This window comes from Somniosus microcephalus, chromosome 14 (assembly GCF_052327205.1).
Source record: "Somniosus microcephalus isolate GS21.2 chromosome 14, FLI_Smic_1.0, whole genome shotgun sequence".
Taxonomy (NCBI): Eukaryota; Metazoa; Chordata; class Chondrichthyes; order Squaliformes; family Somniosidae; genus Somniosus; species Somniosus microcephalus.
The window spans coordinates 107880517-107906054 of NC_141000.1; the positions used below are offsets into that span (position 1 = coordinate 107880517).

The 25538-nt window shown below is 46.8% G+C and overlaps 1 protein-coding gene across 1 annotated transcript in view; it reads left to right on the forward strand.

Annotated features, from left to right (window-relative positions):
• Positions 1-25538, forward strand: part of LOC147107814 (single-minded homolog 2-like) — an 88891-nt gene that overhangs the window by 51181 nt on the left and 12172 nt on the right. Inside the window, exons 6-8 of the mRNA XM_086007143.1 lie at positions 2031-2230; positions 3626-3732; positions 5642-5789. Of these exons, the coding sequence (XP_085863269.1) occupies positions 2031-2230; positions 3626-3732; positions 5642-5789 (455 nt within the window). The remainder of the gene's footprint in view (positions 1-2030; positions 2231-3625; positions 3733-5641; positions 5790-25538) is intronic.

The following is a 25538-nucleotide window of genomic DNA, read 5'->3' on the forward strand; positions in this document are numbered from 1 at the left end:
GGCTATGACTTGCACTCTGCCCAGTATTGCAAAGCTCCATTCTGCCTGTGGCAACTTTATGTTTCTGACCATACACATGCACTTTCCAACGAGAGTCACTGAATACTAATCAATAATTGGTATTCTGGCTAACTTGTTCCCTCCCTAGCCAAGGGCCACTGATGCTGGTTGTAGCATGCCTACCAACACTCTAGCTGAGATTGGTTAACTCAGCAAAGGTCAGGGATCAAAGCTGGTCCCTTTGCTCATCTGCCTGGCTCACTTCCGCATTGGGCAGTGCAGTAACCAACAGAGCCAATAGGGAGCTTGGATAGTTTTCCTTTATAAGTTGGATTATATGGCAGTTCAAACAAATAGATTTGAGTAATGATGGCTAAAAGGAGATCTTCTGCCAACTTGAATTGTTTTTATACCACACCATACACTATATGCTTAGACTTCCTATTACAATGGGGTTTTTGTATTTTATAGGATTATTCTCTTTTACAAACTTCTTTTGGGGTTTTTCTGGAAGTGGATTTTCCAATGTCTGCATTCCATACATAGCTGGAGAGTGGAATCTTGAAAAATAAGTTAGTCAGGAAGTCTGATTTACAGGGGAGGTGATTCAGAAGTTATTCCAGCAGTCTTTCCTCAGCAACATACTAACCTCACAGACTCATCAGAGTATAGTGAGCGAACAACGGAAAGAGAAAACTGAGAGATAACAAAGAAGAGCTATCAATTTTTTTTTAAAAACATGAGGCAAAATGGATAAACACAGGAAGGAGTAAATAAATGTAATTGAGAAAAAAAATCTTGTGGAAATGCTGCCCAAGAGGTGGGAGGAGATGAAACAGGAAGGTGGAGAGGAGTGAGCCGGGGGAGAGGTTACATGGAGTTAGGCAGGTGCAAATCAGAGAATGGGTTAAGTTAGCTCAGAAGCCAGAAAATTCTAAGTAAAAAGATCATTTGGCTAAATTTTGGGTTTGCTGCAAAAATCACTGCACAAACGAAACTGTACTATAACAGAGTTAGTTGAGCATAACACAGGAATGCATGGAATGGGAGAAGGCCATTGAGATATCAAGCCTATTCCTTCCATAGACCATCTACAAGCTATTTTATGCACATAGCAATAGTAACTACACAATGCAATTCATTCCATGTGAAGTGCTTTGAGACGTTTTTGGGAGATGAATTAAGACACTAAATAAATGCAAGTTCTTTATCGGGGAGCCAATGCAACCCACCTTCTGAGAAAAAAAACTTCTGCAAACTTTCTTCTGTCCTCAAAAAGCAAAACTCCAGAACATCTATTTAACATTACACTCTACATTATCGATTCTTGACAGGCTGCTGTCCTTGGCATGACATTCCCGTGATCCCAATAGCTCAGGAACCATCATTCAACAGACAACATTCAATGATCTGTCTGTACTTATCCAAACAACCTTCGATCACATTCCAAATCAGAGGTGTATCAAGCTAATTTTTTTTAAAGATCTGAATCAATAATTAAAACAGAAAATTATTTGATGCATTAGATTCTTTTTGCTGATATTCACTTTTTTTTAATAATTATTTAAATTTTTTGTTAATTTCTATGCTGATCACTGTTAAGGGAGTCAACGGTTTCCACTAATAACAGCATGGAGACCACGGGTTAGATATCTCTTTTTGGTATCAGCCCATCTCCCTGCTACAGATCAATGTATATATACCCAAATGGTGAACAGGAATCGCCTCCCAAAGACATGGCCGGCAATCACAGCTGTGAATGTACATTGTGTTCCTTCCATACTGCAGCATGTTGGCACGGCAATGCTCTATAGCACCTGGCCTGCCCTTCTTTGGCAGTTCCTTGTTATTAAATAGATTGTGGGACAAGTTAGTGTGAAAATAAGTGCGCAGCTTAGTATTATTTAATAAAGTTCCTACTTTTAGCATTTGTGAGTGAAACAGATCAGTTTCACTTGATTAGATTCTTCTGTACGTCTAGATAATATTCTCACCGTGCATAAATCAACTCAAATCTTCCTTCTCTGTAGGTTATCCACTGCAGTGGCTATTTGAAAATCCGCCAGTATGTGTTTGACGTAGCTCTCTATGATGGCTGTTACCAGATTGTGGGACTGGTGGCAGTGGGACATTCATTACCACCCAGCGCTATCACTGAAATCAAACTTCACAGTAACATGTTCATGTTCAGAGCCAGTCTGGATCTCAAACTCATATTCCTGGACTCAAGGTAAGAACTTCAAATTGGCAAAATGTTTTAAAAGCAAGTGATGGTTACAAAGATTGAGTTCTCTATAGCTTAGAACTCCCAGGGTATAGGTGTTATGGTGTCGGAGCACCGATGCATGATACTTCCACTTCACTGAGTCCACAATCTCAACTGCATTCCTTTTGCTTAGCAAATCGCATGTAGGAGGGGAAAACTGGAGGCTGATTCATCACCAGGCCATTGCGATTTGGCTCCGAATTGAAGAATTGCATCATCAGAGGCCAGAGAGCCCTCCGCATGAGGAGACTGATATGAGGAGGGAAAAGGTAGAATAGAAGGGCTTTAGGCCCTCAAAGAGCATAAAGCCCAAACCTGCCTGATACTGCTAGCCTGAGTTGTGCCAGACCACAGCTAGACCTCACGATGAGCACCTTTTTAATAGTAGTCCACAACAGATTCGCGCTTCAGAGAACTTTGTCAATTATACAAAACTCTACTTTTGGACTAAATATGGTATTCAAGGTCTTCGTTGTAGCTGGATCAATTGGATGAACTTCGATAGAAAGAAAGAATTGGGGGATATGTTGAGAGGATGGGTTGGCGGGGTTGATCTCTGAAAAATGACAGACTTGTTTGGGCATAGTGACCTATTCCTGTTGCTGCAGTAATCACCTCCAATCATGTTAAAGTGCTTGCTATGTTTGTTGATGATGGTATTTACAGGAGTCCATGGGATTCCCTTGCAACGTACCTACTCTGCAACACCGGAGACAAGGCCTGTACCAACGTTCTAGCAGAGCTGTCCACTTAATCCCATTCTCTGCTCTTTCAATTTTTTATCCACTTCCCTTGTATAAGATATTACGGATATTGCATCCACCACAGTTCCTGGTAGAGTATTCCAGATCCTAAACAACCCTCCATGTGAGAAAAATGATCCTAACCTCTCCCTTTCATTCTTTTAATGATGATTTTAAATTTACACTCTCTAGTTACCCACTCACTGACTAGTGGAAATAGTTTTTCTCTATTTCCTTTATCAAAACCTGTAGAATTTTGAGCCTCTCTAGCAGATCTTCTCTTAACCTGCTCTGCTCTGATGAAAAGATCCCCAGTTTCTGTAGTCTCTCACTGTGACCAACACCTCATATCCCTGGTCCTCTTTATGTCAATCTCTCTATACCCTCTACATGGCTTTGACATCCTTCGGCATGTAAGGCACCCAAAGCTGGACACAACATTCTAACTACTGCCAAACCAATGATTTGCATTTGTTTAGCAATACCTTTTTGCCTTTTACTTTATTTCCCTGTATATAAAGCCCAGGATCACGTATGCTGTGTTCTATCTGAACTAGATCAGTTCTAATATCATTGAAAATAGCTCACAATTGTTTGTTATTTTTTTACCATCCAGGGTTGCAGAGTTAACTGGATACGAACCTCAGGACCTAATCGAGAAGACTTTGTACCATCACGTCCATGGATGTGATGTTTTCCATTTAAGATACGCACACCACCTCTGTGAGTAACAAGCTGCTCACCTGAAGTGATACTCATTCCGGAACACTTTGCACAATTCAATTATTGTAAACCACTTATCAGTTAAAATTCCCTAGCTGATTTTAATCTAGTTCTAGATTTATAACAAATGGGATATTTTCAAGTGATTAACTGTGGACTATCACTCGGTGAGTTTGCAGTAATCATGGCACAGCTGTTAATTTTTCAACTTTATCGTCCATCCATAACAAGGCAGTTAGCCATGTGGCTAAAGTTGGACAGATCAGTGTTTGTTACCATAAAGGAATGAAGTCTGAATAAAATAATCATAAAATAATCACCGTGATGTAAAAAGACTACTGAGCACTTGGTTTGAGTATAAAACAAGGCTTTAATCAACTGTTTCACAACCATGAGATTCTAGTTACATCACTAGTTCCTGGTTACAGAAACATCCTGAGCAAGCTGGGCCCACGCCCGAGTATTTATACTCCTTGGACGGCGCCACCAGCTGGCTGCCCAGTGTTACTTCATGAGTCATGATAAGATTCATGACACACCGTACATATTATGAAAATAATGTAATTAACAAAGTATTTTCAAGAGTGTGGTTTGATTGACAGTTGCAAAACAGGCAAACTTAACTCCCAATTCCATCACCTTCTGTTGAGAAACCAATGGGACGGGTCAAGCCTCATAGCGCCGAACGGCTAGGTGGAAATCAATGCGGAAAATCAGGAAATAGTGATTAGGTAACGGCAAACTTGCATTTTAAAAGCCTGAAGATTGTAGGAGAAAGCAAAACCTGATTGAGTTAAGGAATTCCACAATTTTGTGATCTTGTAAAAGATTGCATTAGAGTAGAAAACTATTTGCTGTCAGCGGCGATGCTAAGGCATTCACTGCTGGCCCCTAGTACGCTTCACACAAGAACGTTGGGTTTTCCGACCTTCAACTCAAATCAACAGACCGTAGTGGGGAGCCCCTTGTGCAAACTGCTGTGACGGCAACAGGCTGTCGAAGCAGCCAATCAAAAGGCAGAATTCTCACAGACAGCGAACAAGGAAGTGAGTAAGCTCTTAAAATTCTAACTTTTTAAAACCATTAGAGAGTGCAAAAGGAAGATTGGGGCTCTCACATGGGGAAAAGGCAAAACTGAAATAAAGATTGACAAACTTTTCAAAAAAATTGAAAAAACATTTTTTTGAAAAGTTTCTTAATGTAATTTTTTATTAAAATGGACAAATTACACACTGCACAAAATTAAAATTAGTTTTCCAGGCCCTTAACATTTGTTTAGCAGTTAATACGCTGTCAAACCCCAGTTACACCTAAGTCCTTTGGGTCTAACTTTTAATGGGGAATATAACAGCGGAAGAACCGAAGTTTTCATCAGTTTCAATGATTTGGCTGATTACACTGATTGGGGGGGGGGGGGCAGTGGGCACAGCACAGCCTGTTTTGGGGCTGTCATTGACAGACTGCAACTTCGGGATTTCCACATGCACCTGCGCATGTGCCAAATCCCTAATTTGCGGTCAGTTTCAAAGGCGGAATGACGGCTAACGCTGCCAGTTCACCATCATCCCAACCACAAATTCCGGGCCCATGTGATGAGTATTGAAATAAACACAGTGAATAGTTCTAGAAGAAGGAGGAGCATTTTTAAACAATGGGAGACTCCTTTATTTTAAAAAGGTTAACACCTCTTAAAATAGCGGCAGAAGAATGTTCTTTTGAACACATTAAGCACGTATCTGCTAATACTGCTAACAGTAGTTTCTAGCTTATAGTGCGGTTCCAAGTTCCCGAGTTACATTTTTCAAACTGTAGTACAGTATGAGGAAAGATTGCAACATGTTTTAATATCCATTTGAAATGATGCTGTAAAAAAGTACCAAGTAATTTTTTTTTGGAATTATTCTGGAAGTGCTGGTCAAAGGACAAGTCACGACGAAGTACTACAGGCTGCTGTCGAAGCATGGAGGCTGGGTGTGGGTTCAGAGCTATGCCACCATTGTACACAATAGTCGTTCATCCAGACCCCACTGCATTGTGAGCGTCAATTATGTCCTCACGTAAGTAAATGTATACAGTGTGTTCATCGACACAAACTTTGCAATAACGTTTGAAAGAACTAACTTACAGTAATACGCAAGAATGTAAGAAAATCCAGAACTAGAAAAGGCCAGTCAAGCTCGCTCCATCCATGATACCCCGTATGATTATCCCCGATACCTATCTGTTGAACTCCCCCTAAACCTATCAGTTGATCCCCTACTTTAGAAAACGTTGGTTTACTGCCCCTGAAAGAAGCATCAAGCAGTGTTGTTAAATATCTCTAATTCTCAATCCCACTTCTCAATAGATACTGACAGTGTGTCATCCAAGGCTACTATTTTGCTTTTATTTTTGGAAAAGGAAAAATACAACGCCACTCAGTACACTTTATATGTTAAAACATCAGTTAATAAATGAATGGAATCAAGTGGAGTTGAGTGATTTCCACTGTAAACCATCGGTGTCATCCTTACAAGGTTGAAAAGCCACAAGAAGTAAAAAGTACAATGAAGATAATGGAGACTGGAGAAGCTGGGGTTGTTCTCCTTGGAGCATAGAAGGTTAAGGGAAAATTTAATAGGCGTGCTCAAAATTAAGAGGGATTTGGATAGAACAAATAAGGAGAAACTGTATCTACTGTCGGGAGGGTCAGTAACCAGAGGACACAGATTTAAGATAATTGGCAAAAAAAACAGAGCAGAGATTGGGAGAAATTGTTTTACTCAGCGAGTTATGATCTGAATGCACTGCCTGAAAGGACGATGGAAGCAGATTGAATAGTAACTTTCAAAAAGGAATTGGATAAATACTATTCTATACATAAAGGAAAAATTTGCAGGGCTATGTAGAAAGGGCGGGGGAGTGGGACTAATTGGATAGCTCTTTCAAATAGCCGGCATAGGCACGATGGGCCGAATGGCCTCCTTCTGCGCTGCAAGATTCTATGATAACGGACTGGGTCTTCGCTTTAGTGGAATTGGGTGTATCTTCGGCATGGCAGGATTTCCGCGCACCACAAGGACACACCCCCAACCCGTGCCAATTTTCCAGCCTCAAGCTCAGTTAAGTATTTTGGGAAGGCTCCCCGACCTCTGCCTAGGAGTCTGGCAGTAGTCGGGGCAGAGATTTACTGCCACAAGCCTCAGAGACCTCTGAGCTACCGGTAAAATGGAACTTCTTTTTAAAGACCTGGCGCAAAGGTTTCTGTAATTGAAAGTTGAAATCCCTCTCCACGGTCACAGCAAGGCCGGATTCCAGGAATGAGTAGGCTTCCCTTGCATCCAGTGTTGTTATGGGTCTAATGACGGAAAATAGATCAGATGACGTATCTCCATCATTTGAATCATTTCAGTGTGCCAGCCTGGATATGGGTAGATGTATTGAACACATCCGGCACTTGCAGTGGGGAATCGGATGAGCATCAAAATTTGGACATTTTCCTCCGCCCCAGTTCTCCCCCAAAATTGCCAGATGTAGGGTGGGCAGTGGTGGAAATCAACGGCGGGAGGGTTGGAAACTCTGGCCAACAAATTAATCAAATCACCTTGTGTCTACTTAACAGACTGTTCAATGCAAAACAGCAACTGAGATACACAGTTTAGTAAGTTGAACTCCATGGTAACTCACACCAGGTTGAGTATCTATTTGGTTTATGCTACAAACTACCAGTTTCTCTCATAGTGGTATTTCTTTGTGAGTTGGTGAAGAGGTGATTGAATTGAACATTATAGTAGATTAGAACACTGTCCTTTCATATCTAGGACCTTCGCTCAACTTGCACTGATTGGTAGTGGTTCCCAAGTGAAGTAAATTTGGGTGGTTCAAAACTGAGCCAGCATTACCTGAGCAATCTCAGTCAGGTTACCCGTACATTAAGTGTGGGAAATGGAGGTATCACTCAGTTATAGTACTTTTTTTAAATGGTAAAATCAGCGGAATTAATAATCCCCAGAAAAACCAATAAAATTCTGGAAACACAGGGAATGAAAATGGAATGGTGATTTATTTTCAGCAAACATGGAAAATGTCACTGAGCAGCCGTGGCAGCTGCAGGGCGCACATTTGAAGGAGGAGGCCACAGAAATCCTGCTGGAGCAAGTGTAGCACAGCAGAGCCCTGTTGCCCCCCCCCCCATCCCCAATCAACAGTCATTGGATCAACTCCAAGGTGGGGCAAAGGCCCTGACCAGAGGTAGTTGCTCACATGAATTACAGCATTACAACAGTGACTACTCTTCAAAAGTACTTCATTAGCTGTAAAGCGCTTTGTGATGTTCTGAGGTGAATAAAGGCGCTATATAAATGTAAGTTCTTTCTTTCTATGAATGAGAGTAGCACTGTGCAGAGGAGCTGGTTGCAATTCCAGACAAAGGTCAATGACTTCACCGGGAGTGGCAGGGTAAGGGCCCACAGTGTGATCTCTTAGATATTCAGTGCAGTAACTATTACTGCCATGAACTGTTCCCTCCGACCAACCTGTTGTTACAATATTTGACTAGTTTTTCATGGTTGCCTATTAGGCTGCACTTTTCACTGCGTGCCACCTCCTTTGGCCGGCACGTCTTCCTTCAATAAAAACCTCAACAGTGGAACCACTCTCTTCAGATACAACACTTGCATGATGCACCATTTTGTCTTCCCAATACTTACGGATAGCGCTGTGATATAGAGGTTTTAGTGTATGCGATGCCAACAACGTCAACTGCTCAACGCGTGCCTCTGCTTCTGTAGAAGAGAGCATTCCAAGAAGAAAAGGACAAGAAGAGGAAGCGGACCGACCAAGATGCATCCTCTCACTCTGCCAGCGCATTTCACACCTCATCTAGAGCTGTCTTTGTCTCCACTAGTCCTATCACCATCTCGTCTGGTTTTGAATACCTCTTAATGTCTCTTCACTTCTCTTTTGTTCTTTCACCCCCATTTCCCAGCCCCCAAACTGGCCTTTTAATCTGTTTCATTTCCTGTGCTTTTTCAGTCCTGATGAAGGGTTTCTACCTGAAACGTTGACTCTATTTCTTTCTCCACGGATGTTGCCTGGCCTGCTGAGTTTTTCCAACATTTTCTGTTGTTATTTCGGATTTCCAGCATCTGCAGCATTTTGCTATCATAAGATGCATCCTCTCCCTGCTTTTGAGAAGCAGGCTCTCCAAATACAGAGATGGTTGTTTGAAGAGGAATCAAGAGATGGGGAAGTAGGGGGCCTCACCCCTCAGAGTTAGTATTACACATATCCTTCCTTTAGTCTCCACTCTATTGCGTCATGTGTTCACTGTACATGAAGGCTACGTGCCATCAAGATGTAATAAGGGCATTTACTTCTTTTGTTTCTGTAGGTATGGCAGAAGAAGCTGAGGTGAGGGTCAATGACCAGGTGTAACTGTTGACCTCACAGTGCATTGCATCATTCAAGTGCACCTTGCAAATAGCAGTTTAGGTATATCCAGCCCAGGGACTTTAGAAATTGAATTTTAGGAGAATATACAGGGTGAAACACAGAGCACAAGTAGCAGCAACAGGTGGCAGTGGCATGGGAGGAGCAGAAAGCAGCTGGCCAGAAGGTACTATTGCAACCATCCACAATTAATGAGGGCATGGGACCTGATTTCGGGCCCAGCTTTTAGAAGATGGATGCTTTCTGAACAAGATTGTTAAGAGCTATAGTGGAGTACGCCTTATCAGCTAGTGTGAGATATTCTACAACCCGCACATGTAATGTTCTGATACATTGCGAAGAAACTCTGCAGTGTACCTTGAAGCATGTGACAACTCCAGCGACATCTGCAGCCGAGCCCTCACAGTGATGTCTCAATATTCTGAGCCTCTTATTTGGACAGCTGGATGTGGATTCCTTGTTGCAGAGCAAAGTTACGGAGAGTGCAGCACACCACAACGATTTGTGACCTCTTAACGGGACTGTAGTGCAGAGTGCCTCCGATCTGTCAAGGCAATGGAATCACTGCTTCACCCTGTCTCTTGTGTGCTTAGTGATGGGTCTCGTGGAGGTATGAAGCTCATTATGCCTGTACTCCGCTAGTGTCCGAGGCTACTGCAGAGGCTTCATGATCCACAGCTACACCGGGTATCCCTGCTCCCCAAGAATCCAGCCTTACACCTTCTGATTCGGAAAGTAAGAAACAAAGAAGGAACATGAGACTTGCATTTATACAGCACCTAATCAAATGCAGGATGCTCTCGAGATATCCCAAATCACTTTGCAACCAATGGATTACTTTTAAGGTGCAGTCAATGTTGTTGTATAGGCAAACGTGGCAGTCACTTTGAGCACAGCGAGGTCCCACAAACAACAATGAGGTGAATGGCCAGTTAATCTGTTTCTAGTGGTGTTGGTTGAGAGAGGAATGTTGTCCAGGAGAACTCCCTGCTCTTCAAAAGATGCCACGGGGTCTTTCATGGCCAATGAGCAGGCAGTTGGTTTAATATCTCATCCAAATGAATGCAGCACTCCCTCAGTACTGCACTGGAGTGTCAGCCTAGATTATACGCTCAATTCCTGGAGAGGGACTTGAACCCACAACTTTCGGACTCAGAGGCAAGAGTGCTACCCACTGAGCCAAAATTACACCAAGGAGCAAATAATGGGGACATGGTGGACTGTCTTAAAATGAATACCTCAAATGAATGTGCTGTCAGAAAAGCAAACATTCACCTGCATTGCCTTGTGCAGAGAAGCTGCATGTTGATTGAGAGTGTTGCTGTGTGCAGGTGCACATGCGTGTACAATCACTCACACCCTGCACTTTGGGAAATTGTGGCATTTGGAGGAACATTAGGGCTCCTGCCCATGGAATTGTTTGCTCTTGCAAACAGCGCATTAGGCCCTTGCTGGATGACATTTTGGACTGCAGACTGGCTTGGTGTCCCCACTGCTAGCTGGCAAAGAGCCCCAGGCAAAAATAATTCAAGGGTGTAGTAAACTTCACAGCCATTCAATGCCATTCCTGTCCTGTGAGTGTGGCTGCAGGCCATTCTGAAACATGTGGCACAACTCCTTTTCTAGTGAACATGTCACCCTTAGTCACATCCAGGTGATTGCTCCAGTGATATAGCTTTGACTGTCTGGCATCCATGTGCTCATCCTTATCATCTTCCTGGTGCATACAGGAGAGGGGTGGGGAGGTGATTTTCCCCGGATACTTTAGGCGCCAAAGAACCTTCGAGGTGGTCGAGATGGGGTCTTAACCTGCATTTAGCGCAAGACACCATCTTGGTAAAGGAGTTGAAGTTTGCACTAGTAACGGCTGCCACTTACATTACCTGTTAGCGCTCATTAAGGAGGCTGCACGGCATTTTGGTGGCTAGCCCTTGACCTAACGCCCTCTCCTAACAGCGACCAGCTCGTTGGGAGTAAGCAAGTCATTGCAGAGGATTTTGAGCACTACTTAAAAGATATTTTACTGTTCGCTTGCTGCTGGAGGTTTGAAGAGGACTTTTGAAACACTTCGGGAGACTTTCTGGGTCACTTTGTCAAGACTTCACCAATACTCTTATCAACATTTATTCTCGAAATTCTCTGAGGACTTCACCTAAAAGAGTGAGTGCTGCTCTACCCCACCTTAAAGGAGCCACCAGGAGAAAGGGAGTGCTTGGTCATCGGCATCTTGCTAGGGATCCCCCTTGATCTGCAGGAGGAATGGGAGGAGATGAGGCCAGGCAGAGCAGCACCAGCTGCTTCAGGAGAGGGGGACAGGAGGGGGAGGAGGGAGAGGTGGACTCCTTCCCCCCTGTGGGTGCAGGACATCCCTCCACCTCTGGACCTCCTCCACCAGGACCTCCAGTGCTGCGTCCGAGAACTTGTGCGCCTTCTCACTCGGAACTATCCTGAAACGTGTCAGCCAGCCCACTCCACACCTTCAGCGGAAGTGGGTGAGTGGAGCCTACATAAACCGCTCCACGAGAATTGTGTCTAATCAGCGTTTGAGTGCTAAACCTGCAGGTGTCTGGTTCAGCCTCCGGCAAGTTCAAATTATGGTAATCAGCAATTAGGCCCAAAATTGTGTCCTAAAACCAGACTTTCAAACAGCACCCATTTAGTGCCTGTTTTCACCCTTTCGCCAAAATAACCCCCAGTGTGTTTACAACACAAAGACTGACCAAATTCATAAACCATCAGCGAGTTTATGCTGCTGTCACTAGGTGCAAGGGTGAATACATTTCTAGCATTCAACTTTTATGGGTGCACAGAAAAAACAATTAAAATGTCAATCAAAAATAGCAATATTGTTGTATGTTAGCTGGCTGGCAGAAATATAAATGAGATACTTCTAACAGACAGAAGCACACACAAGGTAAAGTTTATCCAGGACTGAAAAGTATTCATTGATATAAGAATCATAGAAATTTACAGCACAGAAGGAGGCCATTCGGCCCATCGTGTCTGCGCCAGAAATACCAGTGGGTCTCCTGTGCTGTTCTCCTGGCAAGTCAGAGGATCTGCAGTTTTATAACAACAGGAGCATTATGCACAACGTTTTAGTCTGGGCTGAATCTTAATGGGGAAGGCGGGTTGGGGACAGGAGTCTCCGAGGCAGTCGGGAAACCCAGGAGAATGGGTTTTCCCGCAGGCCCTGCCGACTTTAACGGCAGGGCCAGATTTGAACAGGAAGCCTCTGTTTGCCACCTGCAGCCAGCCAGATTGATAGGCTGGCTGGCTGCGGACGGGTAGGCCTGCGACACTGAGCCGCACAGAGGAGTGATCACGAGGGGGCCGGCTGGAAGAGCAGGTTGGGGGGTTCAAAAAGATCACTGGCCAGCCGGAGGAGCAGCTGGGGGAGGTCTGAAAAGATCACGATCGCGGACCGGGACCGGCGCAGCGGGGCTGCCCACAGGGCAGGCTTGAGGAGGAGAGGGGTGGGGCTCCAGACCATCGCGGGCCAGCCGGGATCAGCACGAGGGGAGGAGGGGTGTGGGGGGAGAGTGAGGATTGGGGGTCGGGAGGATCAGAGGCCTGGGGAGGGGGTGGTGACAAGGTATGCAAACCCAACCAGCTACAGTTAAACACAAAATGGAGGTTAAAGAGGCTTCCAGCCTTATTATAATATTTAAATAGATGGCCCACCTCCTGGCAGCGGATTGGTTGCCCGCTCCCCCGTCCCGCCTCTGTTAAAATGGGAAGTGGACGGGTTCAGGTCGGGATTCACAATTTTAACAATTTAACTACCCCCGTTTCAAACCGACACGTTTTTTAGGTTAAAATTCCCCCTCTGCTGCTGAGGTGTATCTATGTTAACATGGCCTGTCCCTTTAATACATTGAGTCTAATTGTTGCAAATAGGCACAAGCCTCAGATCAATTGGAGTTTAATTGCTGTTGGTGAGGGCAATTGGCAGATTGCTGGGACCAATTTCCGGTTGCAAGCCAATCAGCATGAAATTAGCAACTTTCTTCTTGTACATTTGACATTTTGAAGTAGGATGTCTGGTGTGATAAATGTTATCAAAACTTTTATAAGAAAGAAGGAACTTGCATTTATATAGTGCCTCTCACATCATCAGGATGTGCCAAAGCGCTTTACAGGCAATGAAGTACTTTTTAGTGCGTAGTTACTGTTGTAGGAAACGTGGCAGCCAATTTGTGCACAGCAAGGTCCCACAAACACCAATGTGATGATGACCAAATAATCTGTTTTGGTGGGGCTGTTTGAGCAATAAATATTGTCCAGGACACCAGCGATAACTCTCCTGCTCTTCTTCGAATACTGCCGTGGGATCTTTTACATCCCCCTCTGAGAGGGCAGATGGGGCCTCAGTTTAATGTCTCATCCAAAAGATGGCACTTCTGACAATGCAGCACTCCCTCAGTACTTCAGTAGAGTGTCATTGAGAACATAAGAAATAGGAGCAGGAGTAGGCCATACACCTCTCACCCCGCTCCGCCATTCAATAAGATCATGGCTGATTTTCTACCTCATCTCCACTTTCTCGCCCTATTCCCATATCCTTGATTCCCTTAATGTCCAAAAATCTATCGATCTCAGTCTTGAATATACTCAACAACTGAGCATCCACAGCCCTTTGGGGTACAGAATTCCAAAGATTCACAACCCTCTTGGTGAAGAAATTTCTTCTTATCTCAGTCCTAAATGGCCATCCCCTTATCCTGAGACTATGACCTCTAGTTCTAGACACTCCAGCCAACTTCTCTTCATAGGACAACCCTCTCATCCCAGGAATCAATCTAGTGAACCTTTGTTGCACCCCCCTAAGGGGAGTATATCCTTCCTTAAGTAAGGAGGCCAAAACTGTACACAGTACTCCAGGTGTGGTCTCACCAAAGCTCTATATAATTGCAGCAAGACTTCCTTATTCTTGTACTCTAACCCCCTCGCAATAAATGCCTTCCTAACTGCTTGCTGTACCTGCATGTTAACTTTCTGTGATTCATGTACAAGGACCCCCAAATCCCTCTGCGTACCAACATTTACTAGTCTCTCGCCTTTAAAAAATATACTGCTTTTCTATTCTTCCCACCAAAGTGGATAATTTCACATTTCCCCAGCCTAGATTATGTGCTCAAGTCTCTGGAGTAGGACTTGAACTCTCAACCTCCTGGCATTGTGCCATGTAACATGTGCTTTAATATTATATTACAATTTGATTTCTGGTGTAATTGTTCCTGGAGGGGGAAAAAAATGAAATTTCCCATCTCTTCTAGCAACAGTCTCATTCTTTTCTACTCTCTAATTCTTTTTGTACTGCTCCCTGTGCCTTCCTGTTTATCTTCCACTTTGTTTTATCTGTCTCCGGATGGTCCTGACACTTGTACTGTCTATTTGCTTATTTGCCTCTGAATGTTTTTTTCACTTTCAGTGTTTGTCTAATTTTCTCTCTTGCTGTGTATCATCTCTTTCTTTCAATCTGGCTTTAAGGCTTTCACACATGTTCCTTTACCTATGTAATTAATGTATGTAGATTAATGCACAGAGTATAAGAAACAAAACTGGGGAACTGGAGTCATTGACTTAAGAGAGAAAAATGTGATATTAAAGCATACTTGTATGAAATCTTAGACCACAGTAGAATATTGTGTGCTATTTTGGGGCACTCCATTATAGGAAGGATATAAAAGCAGTGTAGATTGATAGTTACTTCTTGCTCTTTAAAGGATGTATGAGTACATAAGCACACTTATTCACTTTGATTCTACATTGTCAGTACATACATAATGTTACATAGAATCTACAGCACAGAAACAGGCCATTTGGCACAACTGGTCAATGCCGGTGTTCCTAATCCACAAATGCCTCCTCCCACTCTAATTACCTCTTCCCACCCTGCCCCCAGATCCCTCTAATAAAAAGACAAAATCCAGCAGATGCTGGAAATCTGAAAGAAAAACAGAAAATGCTGGAAATACTCAGCAGGTCAGGCAGCATCTGTGGAGAGAGAAACAGAGTTAGCGTTTCAGGTCAGTGATCTATCATTAGAACTGGAAAATGCTAGAGCAGTAACAGGTTTTAAGCAAGTACAGAGTTACGGAAAGGGGGAGGGTAGGAAAGAACAAAAGTGTAGGTCTGTGATAGGCTGGAAGGTAGCACTGATTAAATGAGAAAAGGGATGATGGTGCAAGGCAGAAGCAGGTGGTAATGGGACAAGTAAAGAAACAAAATATGGGTCTAGAGGAGGTGTAAATGGCAACAGCAGAATCATTACCAGCACCTGCTGTCCGAAGAAATGGGAGCAGTGGTTATGATCTGAAATTGTTGAACTCAATGTTGAGTCTGGAAGGTTGTAAAGTGCCTAATCAAAAGATGAGGGCCTAGAAATTCAGTTGTTTGCGCCAGCCGCTAGCGCCTTAGGAGGAGGAGAAGTGGGGTGCTAAGCGGCTAGCGCCCGGGCGCAGCGCGATCTGCGCCTCTCGCGAACTTCAGTTAAGATTTAGCGGCGGTGCAAAACCTTTGCGCGCGCTCAGCTGCGCGCGCAGATCCTGACGTCATTTCATGGTGCAACGCCCTTTGTGCGCCCCAAACCGGAAATTCAGGGCGCCGGCCTATTGTGCGCCTGGCGCCCCTAGCGACTGGTAGAGGGGAACGGTTCCCAGTCGCTGCGGGGCGCGCTAATTAAAGGGCACTCCTCCTGCAGTATAAATGGCAGCCATTTTGCACCACTCCTTCTTTGTGAGAGACGGATCTTTGGAGAGAGACAAAGGTAGAGAGCTTTCTGGTTTGGCTCAACACTCGCACAGGTACTTGTGGCTTCAGGCCACAGCTTTGCACTTGTCTTTAACTTCAGAGTCATAGCATTGATTGGAAACATATAATGGGGGCTGCAATGGGTGGAAACGTTGGGCTTCTCCATTGCATTCAAAGGGCTCAGAGACGCCGTGAGAGAGTGCCAGTCATGGCCAGACGGAGAAGGGGCAACAGGCGTCGGCAAAGAAGGCCTTACCCACCCAGGGTATACCGCCAGCAGTTCTCATATCTGAACATGTCTGAGGAGCAGTGTGTTCGGAGGCTGCGATTCAGAAGGGCGGTGGTCACTGAGATCTGCCACCTGCTTCGCGGAGATCTGCAGCCACAGATGAGGAGCAGGACGTCTCTGTTGGTGGCAGTGAAGGTGACGGTGGCTCTCAACTTCTATGCCACCGGCTCCTTCCAATCCGCTACTGGGGACATTTCCAACATCTCCCAGTTTGCGGTACATTGTTGCATCCGCCAGGTGACCAGTGCCCTTTTCAGAAGGAGACATCAGTTCATCTCCTTCCCCATGACCGTTGACAAGCAGCAACAGCGTGCAATGGGCTTTGCAGCATTAGTGGGCTTCCCCATGGCGCAGGGCGCCATTGACTGCACGCATGTGGCTTTGCGGGCACCTCTAGAGAATGCCGAGGATTACCGCAACCAGAAGGGCTACCATTCGCTCAACGTGCAGTTGGTGTGTGACCACAGGCAGCTCATCCTAGCTGTCAATGCCTGCTTTCCAGGCAGCAGCCACGATGCCTTCATCCTGCGCCAGACTTCTGTGGCAGACATGTTCGAGGCCCAGCCTCACCCACGAGGATGGCTTCTCGGGGACAAAGGCTATCCTTTGTGCACCTGGCTGATGACCCCGCTCCGTGCGCCCAGCACCCCTGCTGAAGAGCGATACAATGACAGCCATCAAGCAACCAGGAACATCATTGAGCAAACAATCGGCGTGCTGAAGCAATGGTTCCGCTGACTGGATCGTTCTGGGGGAGCCCTACAGTACTCGCCTGAGCGAGTCTCCCATTTCGTTGTCGTGTGCTGCATGCTGCACAACCTGGCTATCCGCAGGACTCAGCCACTGCCAGCAGACATTGGAGGACCACCAGAGGAGGAGGAGGAGGAGGAGGAGGAGGACCAGCACAGGAGGGAGGCAGAAAGTGCAAGGGCCGCCCGTCGGCGGCTTATTGCAAGTCGGTTCTAGGCCCCCTCTCAGAGAATGGCTTGTGCCAATGGCAGAAGATGAATGTAGCCGCTCCACAAGCCCTGAGCCGAGCAGGGCAACCAGGACTTCCAAAAGAAAGCATGGACAGTGCGATTTAAGAAATTTTTTACTATGATGCCTCTGTGCCCTTCCCACATGACAAACTAATGGAGAGAAACCCCCCCCCCCCCAAAAACACAAATACACCAGTCTCGGCCTTTACAAGTAAAACAAATACACCAATCTCGGCCTTTAAATATGAAACAAATACACCAGTCTCGGCCGTTAAAGATGAAACAAATACACCAGTCTCGGCTTTTATAAGTAAAACAAAACATTTGGCCACACCTTCTACTTTTTCCCCTGCGAGGGTGATCCGTTTCGCTTCCGTGACTGGCACTTACCCGCCCTGCAGCTCCTCCTCAATGGGACCCCAGTGGCTGCAGCAAGGCTGGGGGAAGGCTGCTGAGGGTCAGATGGTGAGACGGCAGATGCCCTTGGGGGTCGGCCTGGACCAGCTCTGGGCCTGGAGGGGCCGGCTGCTGACTGCTCCAACTCTGCTTGGGCGGCAGCAGTCTGTCCAACAGCTGGTGGCAGCTGCAATGGAGGAGTAACAGTGTTGGCTGCAGGAATGCTGCCAACCTGACAGATCACAGGCACTCCCTGGTCGGCTGATACATTGGCACGCGCACGGGCCAGCACTGCAGCATGCGCAGCAATCTGCTGAGGCACAGACTGCTGGGCTGCTGTGGCACAGCGAGTGCCCCGGCGATGCCTGGCCGATCCAGCGAGTGTGGCAGCAGTTAGTGCCCGTGTGGCCCTGGTCTGTGTCTGCATGACAGCAGCCAGTGAATGCACGGCACGACTGAGCACTTGGCTAGAAGCCACCTGTGAAGCAGCGAAGTCCTGCTGACTCCTAGCCTGTGCTGCCGCGATGTCCTGCAGACTCCTGGCCTGTGCTGCCCCGAATTCCTGCACACTCCTTGCCAGTGACTCTATGGAGTCAGGCATCCTTGCCACTGCAGCCAGCCTGGGCGCCCATTTCCGCTAGGAGCCACACCTCCTCTGCGCTCACCGTTGCAGGACTGGAGGCCGCACTCACCCTCTGGGGAGAAGGCCGCCGAGCTTCCCCACCCCTCCCGCGTTGCTGCAGCCTGCTGGTCCCCGGAGCTTCACTATCCTCCAACCCTTCCCCCCTGCTCCCCTCCAGGGAAGACGTGTCACCATCATGGCCATGGGCTGCCTCAGCTGAGGGTGTCCCTGATGTGCTGGCTTCCTCTTCCTCCTCCTCTATGTCTGACTCGGACACAGTGCCAGCTTGAGGGGCTGCCTCCTCACCTGGCGAGTCACCATCTGAAAGCAGGGAGGCACAAGAGTTGCTTTAGAGTGAGGACAGGGCGGCAGCGAGGGAGGCATGAGTGCTGCTGTGCACTGCATTGGTTCGATAGTGGCAAAGGATGCTGGTGTGAGGCGCAAGTGGAAAGGGAGAGGTCAAAAAGGTGATGACCTTACCATTGGTGCCCAGAACAGGGTCAGCATCTCCAGTGGCGACGGGGCCACTCAGCCGGCCTGCCATGATCCGCTCCACTCGCTGCTCGAGGTCGCTCAGCTGTTTCAGGTCAGGACAGCCTCCCCCGGTCTGTCACTGCTGTCTTCTGTTATGTGCCAGCTTGGCCTGCAAGAGAAAGGACCGCCTCAAAGTACAGTGTCAAGCCCTGATCTTGCCCGCACTGCCTCCCATGTTCGATTAGCCCTGACAGTGTCAAGCCCTGATCTTGCCCGCACTGCCTCCCATGTTCGATTAGCCCTGACAGTGTCAAGCCCTGATCTTGCCCGCACTGCCTCCCATGTTCGATTAGCCCTGACAGTGTCAAGCCCTGATCTTGCCCGCACTGCCTCCCATGTTCGATTAGCCCTGACAGTGTCAAGCCCTGATCTTGCCCGCACTGCCTCCCATGTTCGATTAGCCCTGACAGTGTCAAGCCCTGATCTTGCCCACACTGCCTCCCATGTTCGATTAGCCCTGACAGTGTCAAGCCCTGATCTTGCCTGCATTGCCTCCCATGGTCGAATAGCCCTGACAGTGTCTAAAGTCCTGATTGCGCAAGTGCTTTTCATGACAGTCCCATAGCTGCTGGATGAGGGCTGGCCATTAGGGCTTTCAGACCTGTTTGGCCATAAAGTGAGGTGCACATGCAGGGATGAGGAGGATACTGGAAAGGGTACTCCCCTGACAACCCGAGTGAGTTCATTGAATTTTTTCCGGCACTGGGTTGGTGTCCTGCCAACCACGCTGTTGGACGTGACCCGGTTTGCCACATCCCTCCATGCTTTCCGATATTCGGCGGGCAGCGGCCTCCTGCCACCCTCAGGGAAGAGGATATGGCGCCTGCGGTCCACTGCGCCAACCAGCAACCTCAGGTCACCCTCGCCGAAGCGCTGCACTCTCTCCCTGGCCTTCTCCATTCTCCTGGGCGTGGAGCTGTTCCAGAAGCAGTGTTCAGGCCTTGCCTTAGGGCTGCAGTGTGCAGGGTGTGGCAGCCAAGCAATTCCACCCTCCCCCTTTAAGTGCTGACCGGCGCCTGACTGTCTGCCCTCAATGAGCAACTCGCCGCACCTGCGCTGCGCCCGCCTTCGGTGTTTGCGCCCCGGATCGCCGGCTTAGCGCCTAATGATAGTCGTGCATCGCCTGCTTTAGCGCAGCAGCAACCTCTTGGGGCGATGCAACTGAATATCGGCGAAGGTGGCGCTAAGTTGCGCCGGGCGCAAAAGTTAGTGAACGCCATGCTGTAGCACCCCAAACGTGGCTATACTGAATTTCTAGGCTGAGGTGCTGTTCCTCGTGTTTCCATTGAGCTTCATTGGAATAGTGTAGGAGGCCGAGGTCAGAGTGGGATTGGGGAGGAGAATTAAAAGGCAAGGAGACAGAAGCTCAGGGTCACGCTTGCGGACTGAACGGAGGTGTTCCGTAAAGTGATCACCCAGTCTGCGTTTGGACTCCCCAGTGTAGAGGAGACCACATCATGAGCAGCGAATACAGTATACTAAATTGAAAGTGTGAAGGAATTCTATATAACCTTTTTAGAAAAATATACTATCTATACATATAAATCGGTCCTTCTGTCTGTCCTTCTGTCTGTCTGCAGGTGCGCGTCTGGGCGGCTATGCGCTCAAAAGTTACAGGGCGTACCTACGCGTGCGTTACGTCGAAAGAAAGCTTACCTTTCCAAAACGGTTTTAAGCGTATTTACGTTTCGGCCGGGCTAAAATCGCGCCCGCGGTATCCGAAAAACCTTAACTTTCCGCTCATTAGCATCTCATTATCCACTCATTAGCGACAGAGTGACCTCGAGGTCGACCAATCGTACGGCGGCTTGCTGCCGCGTGCGGCCGGGCCCTCCTACGGTCGAGTGACAGGACGATTGACCAATCCTACGCTTTGGTGACCTGACGGTCGACCAATCGGTGCGTGTGTGGGCGGGCCATATCGTTCTGAACCGAGGTGAGTAGCCGCCATCTTGCTTCCATTCTTTTTCCTGCTTTCTGCGTCTTTCTTTTCAAATATACATTTCCAGCAAAATAAAATTGAATTTATTAAATTGTTTTAAAATAAATCACTCATTTGTAAATATTTTCTCTAACCTGAACATTCTTTTTCCTACCTTTCCCCGTTTTTTTCTTAGGCCTGAAAGCCTGGGCCTTTCTTGCCCAGCCAGGCCCGAGCTAGGTAATTGGGCTTCTGCTAAGCTCCTCACCCCCCCCCCCCCGTGTCACGTTACCCGGGGCAACGGCGTCAGCCACGAGGGTCAGGGTGCGCGCGCAGCAGGAGCAGGTGAGACACGGCGTCTCTCTCTGTTCCGCGCTCGGCTCGGGCGGGGCTCTCGAGAGTGCGGATCTCGGCCTTGGTGAGCGGGGCTCTCGGGAGTGCGGGGCGGGGCGGCTGGGGCTTGGAGAGCGGGGCTCTCGGCCGGGGCTCGGAGAGCGGGGCTCTCGGGAGTGCGGGGCGGGCTCGGAAAGCGGGGCTCTCGGGAGTGCGGGGCGGGGCGGCGCGGCAGGGTTACCCCGGCAACCGGTCGTGGCCGTGGCCGTCTCTCAGCCTCCCTTCCTCCCTCCCCCTCCCCCCTTCCCCTCCCCCCCCACCCCTCCCTTCCGCCCTCCCTTCCCCCCCGCCCGCCCTTCCCCCCCGCCATCCCTTCCCCCCCGCCATCCCTTCCCCCCGCCCTCCCTTCCCCCCCACCCTCTCTTCCCCCCAGTCTCTCTCTCTCTTCCCCCCAGTCGTTCTCTCTCTATTCCAACAACAACATGCCCTCGAAAAAGCCTCGACACCGCCGGGCACTTCAGGTAATATAAGATAAATACACTGTAGCCTTTTTAGAAAAATACACTATATACCTTTTTTTTTAAAGGAAAGCATGGCAAGCTGGAAAGAATTCTGGCCTTGTTGAGATAAGACAGTGGTTAACCCTGTAGAGTACCTTATAAGGAACTCTACCTTATAAATTCTTTGGAACATGACAAACTGGGTTTGGAAATTTAGAAACCTAACTATGAAATAGCTATGAAAGAATTCTGGCTATTGAAATAGGACAAGTTGTTGACCCTGAATAAGTAACCTTATTGAAACAGAAGAATGGGTGGCCCCAAATGGGTAACCTTATTAAAATAAGACAATGGTCAGCCCTGGATGAATGATCTTGACTAAAACCTCTTGAGAAAGACATGATGTAGGGTACATCTGCCTTTTGCCCACATATGGTAAACTCCCAATAGCTATTGATGATGTGGCAGTAAGAATTTCAGTAGGTCAGCTGAAAGATGATCAGTGATAATTAACTTGGATTAACAGAAACCTTATGAAAAACAACTGAAAAAGGGGTATAAATATTGGAGTCTCGAATTAGATAATCAGACTAGCTTTAATCGGGCAAAGTGATTCTCGACTACAGGGGCGGCTCTGTCGTTCTTCACTCTTTTGTAACTTGGGGATTGAAGGTAACTGCTACCTTGATAATTGATGGATATCCTGTAATAGACAAGTTTAAGAATGGTAACACTGTAGCGAAGTTAAGATTTATAAGTAAGATTCTCTGTTAAGAATAAGATTGTATTTTTTCTCTTTTTAAAACTGTTAACGTTGCGATTGACTGATTCACCAACTGTAAATTGCATTTTTTTAAATAAATCTCTATATATTTTTAGAATTGTCTCATATAAGTCTTCTGTATCAATAACTCGCGAACCCAATCTTTGTACACTCTTTGGTGAAGAGTTACAATTTCTGAAGGAAATCTCCGGACCCTCATAATATCCGGGACTTTACTGTCTGGCTAAACTTATTAAAAGTGCTATCTGGAGGATGGTAACATTCTCGGGTTGTTCCTTTCTTTTAGGGAGAGATAGCCTGGACCTTTAGACTCAGTTAAACGTCTTTAGGATTCAGCTACCTCAACCTTTAGTTGAAGGTGAACATCTGAGAAATACGCCTGATCCGAGATAGCCCCAAAAGGGCTAGGACAAGTAAAAATCCTTTCAAAAGAAGTACAAAGTAAATAACTGTTTCACTTTGGGGCCCTGGGAAGGGAGGAGGTGAAAGGGCTGGCGTTGCATCTCCTGCGCTTGCATGGGAAGATGCTGTGAGAAGGGGAGCAGTTGTTGGGGGTAATTGAGGAGTGGACTAGGGTGTCATGGAGGGAATAGTCCCTTTGGAATGCTGAAAGGAGGGGTAGGGAAGATATGTTTGGTGGTGGAAATGGCGGAGGATGATCCATTGAATGTGCAGGCTGGTGGGGTGGAAGGTGAGGACAAGGGGAACCCTATCATGGTTCTGGGAGGAAGGGAAGGGGTGAGGGCAGAAGTGCGAGAAATGGAACGGACACGGTCGAGTGCTCTGCCAACCACGGTAGAGGGGAATCCTCGGTTGAGGAAAAAGGAAGACATATGTGAAGCACTAGTATTGAAGGTGGCATTGTCAGAGCAGATGTGACGGAGACAGAGAAACTGTGAGAATAGAATAGAGTCCTTACAGGAAGCCGGGTGGGAGGAAGTGTAATCAAGGTAGCTGTGGGAGTCAGTGGGCTTATAGTAGATATTGGTTGACAACCTATCCCCAGAAATGGAGATAGAGGAGTCGAGGAAGGGAAAGGAAGAGTCTGAAATGGGCCATGGGAAGGTGAGGGAAGGGTGGCAATTGGAAACCAAGTTGATGAAATTTTCCAGTTCAGGGTGAGAACAGGAAACGGCACCAATACAGTCATCAATGTACCAGAATAAGAGGTTGGGGGGGGGGGGGGAACCTGAGTAGGACTGGAACAAAAAATGTTCCATATATCCCATGAAAAGGCAGGCATAGCTAGGGCCCATATGGGTTTCCATAGTGACACCTTTTATTTGGAGGAAGTGAAAGGAGTCAAAAGAGAAGTTGTTCAATGTAAGAACAACTTCAGCCAGGCAAGGGATGGTGGTGATGGATGAATCATAGAATGGTTACAGCACGGAAGAAGGCCATTCGGCCCATGCCGGCTCTCTGCAAGAGCACCTCAGCTAGTCCCACTCCCCCGCCCTTTCCCCGTAGCCTTGCAAATTTCTTTCCTTCAGGTACTTATCCAACTCTTTTTTTGAAAGCCATGATTGAGTCTGCCTCCACCACACTTTAAAGCATTGCATTGCAGATCCTAACCACTCACTGAGTAAAAAAGTTTTTCCTCATGTCGCCTTTGGTTCTTCTGTCAATCACCCTAAATCTGTTCTCGACCCTTCTGCCAATGGGAACAGTTTCTCTCTATCTACTCTGTCCAGACCCCTCATGATTTTGAATACCTCTATCAAATCTCCTCTCAATCTTCCCTGCTCGAAGGAGAACAACCCCAGCTTCTCCAGTCTATCCACATAACTGAAGTCCCTCATCCCTGGAACCATTCTTGTAAATCTTTTCTGCACCCTCTCCAAGGCCTTCACATCCTTCCTAAAGTGCAGTGCCCAGAATTGCACACAATACTCCAGTTGAGGCCGAACCAGTGTTTTATACAGGTTCATCATAATTTCCACACTTTTGTACTTTATACCTCTATTTATGAAGCCCAGGATCCCATAAGCTTTTTTAACTGCTATCTCAACCTGCCCTGCCACCTTCAATGATTTGTGCACATATACCCCTAGGTCTCTCTGTTTACGCACCCCCTTTAAGATTGTACCCTTTCGTTTATATTTCCCCTCTTCATTCTTTCTACCAAAATGTATCACTTCGCAATTTTCTGCGTTAATTTTCATCTGCCACGTGTCCGCCCATTCCACCAGCCTGTCTATGTCCTCTTGAAATCTATCACTATCCTCCTCACTGTTCACTATATTTCCAAGTTTTATGTCATCTGCAAATTTTGAAATTCTGCCCTGTACACCCACATCCATGTCATTAATATATATCAAGAAAAGCAGTGGTCTTAGAACCAACCCCTAGGGAACACCACTGTATACCTTTCTCCAGTCCGAAAAACAACCGTTTACTACTACTCTCTGTTTCCTGTCACTTAGCGAATTTCGTATCAATGCTGTCACTGTCCCTTTTATTCCATGGGCTTCAACTTTGCTGGCAAGCCTATTTTGTGGCACTTTGTCAAACGCCTTTTGGAAATCAATGTACAACACATCAACCGCATTGCCCTCATCAACAAACTCGATCACGTTGATTAAACATGATTTGCCTTTAACAAATCCACGATGGCTTTCCTTAATTAATCCACACTTGTCCAAGTGACTGTTAATTTTGTCCCTGATTATTGTTTCTAAAAGCTTCCTCACTTCCGAGGATAAACTGACTGGCCTGATGGGGACTGGTTGGGCCTCCGTTCAAGAAAGCAGAGGGCCCACAGGCCATTCTGATGGGGGATGGAGGTGTAGAGGGACTGAACGTCCATGGTAAAAAGGAGACGGTTAGGGCCAGGAAACTGGTAAAGAGGTGGAGAGCGTCGGAAGAGACTGAACAATGGGAGAAAAAATAAAGTCGAGATAGGAAGAAATAAGTTCCGTGGGGCAAGAACAAGCTCAAATGATGGGTCTACCAGGGCAGTGCTGTTTGTAGAACTTGGGAAGGAGGTAGAGGGACTATTGGGTTGGAGGCCGTAAGATCTCCAGAGGAAATGAGGTCAGTAACTGTCTGGGAAACGACGGCTTGATGTTCGGTGGTGGGGTCGTGGTCTGGGGGAAGTAGAAGGAGGTGTCGGAGAGTTGGCATTCAGCCACTCATAGCCCTCTATTCCCTTCTCCCTCATGTATAAGAACATAAGAAATAGGAGCAAGAGTTGGTCATTCGGCTCTTCGAGTCTGCTCCACTATTCAATAAGGTTATGGCTGATCTTCTATCTCAACTCCA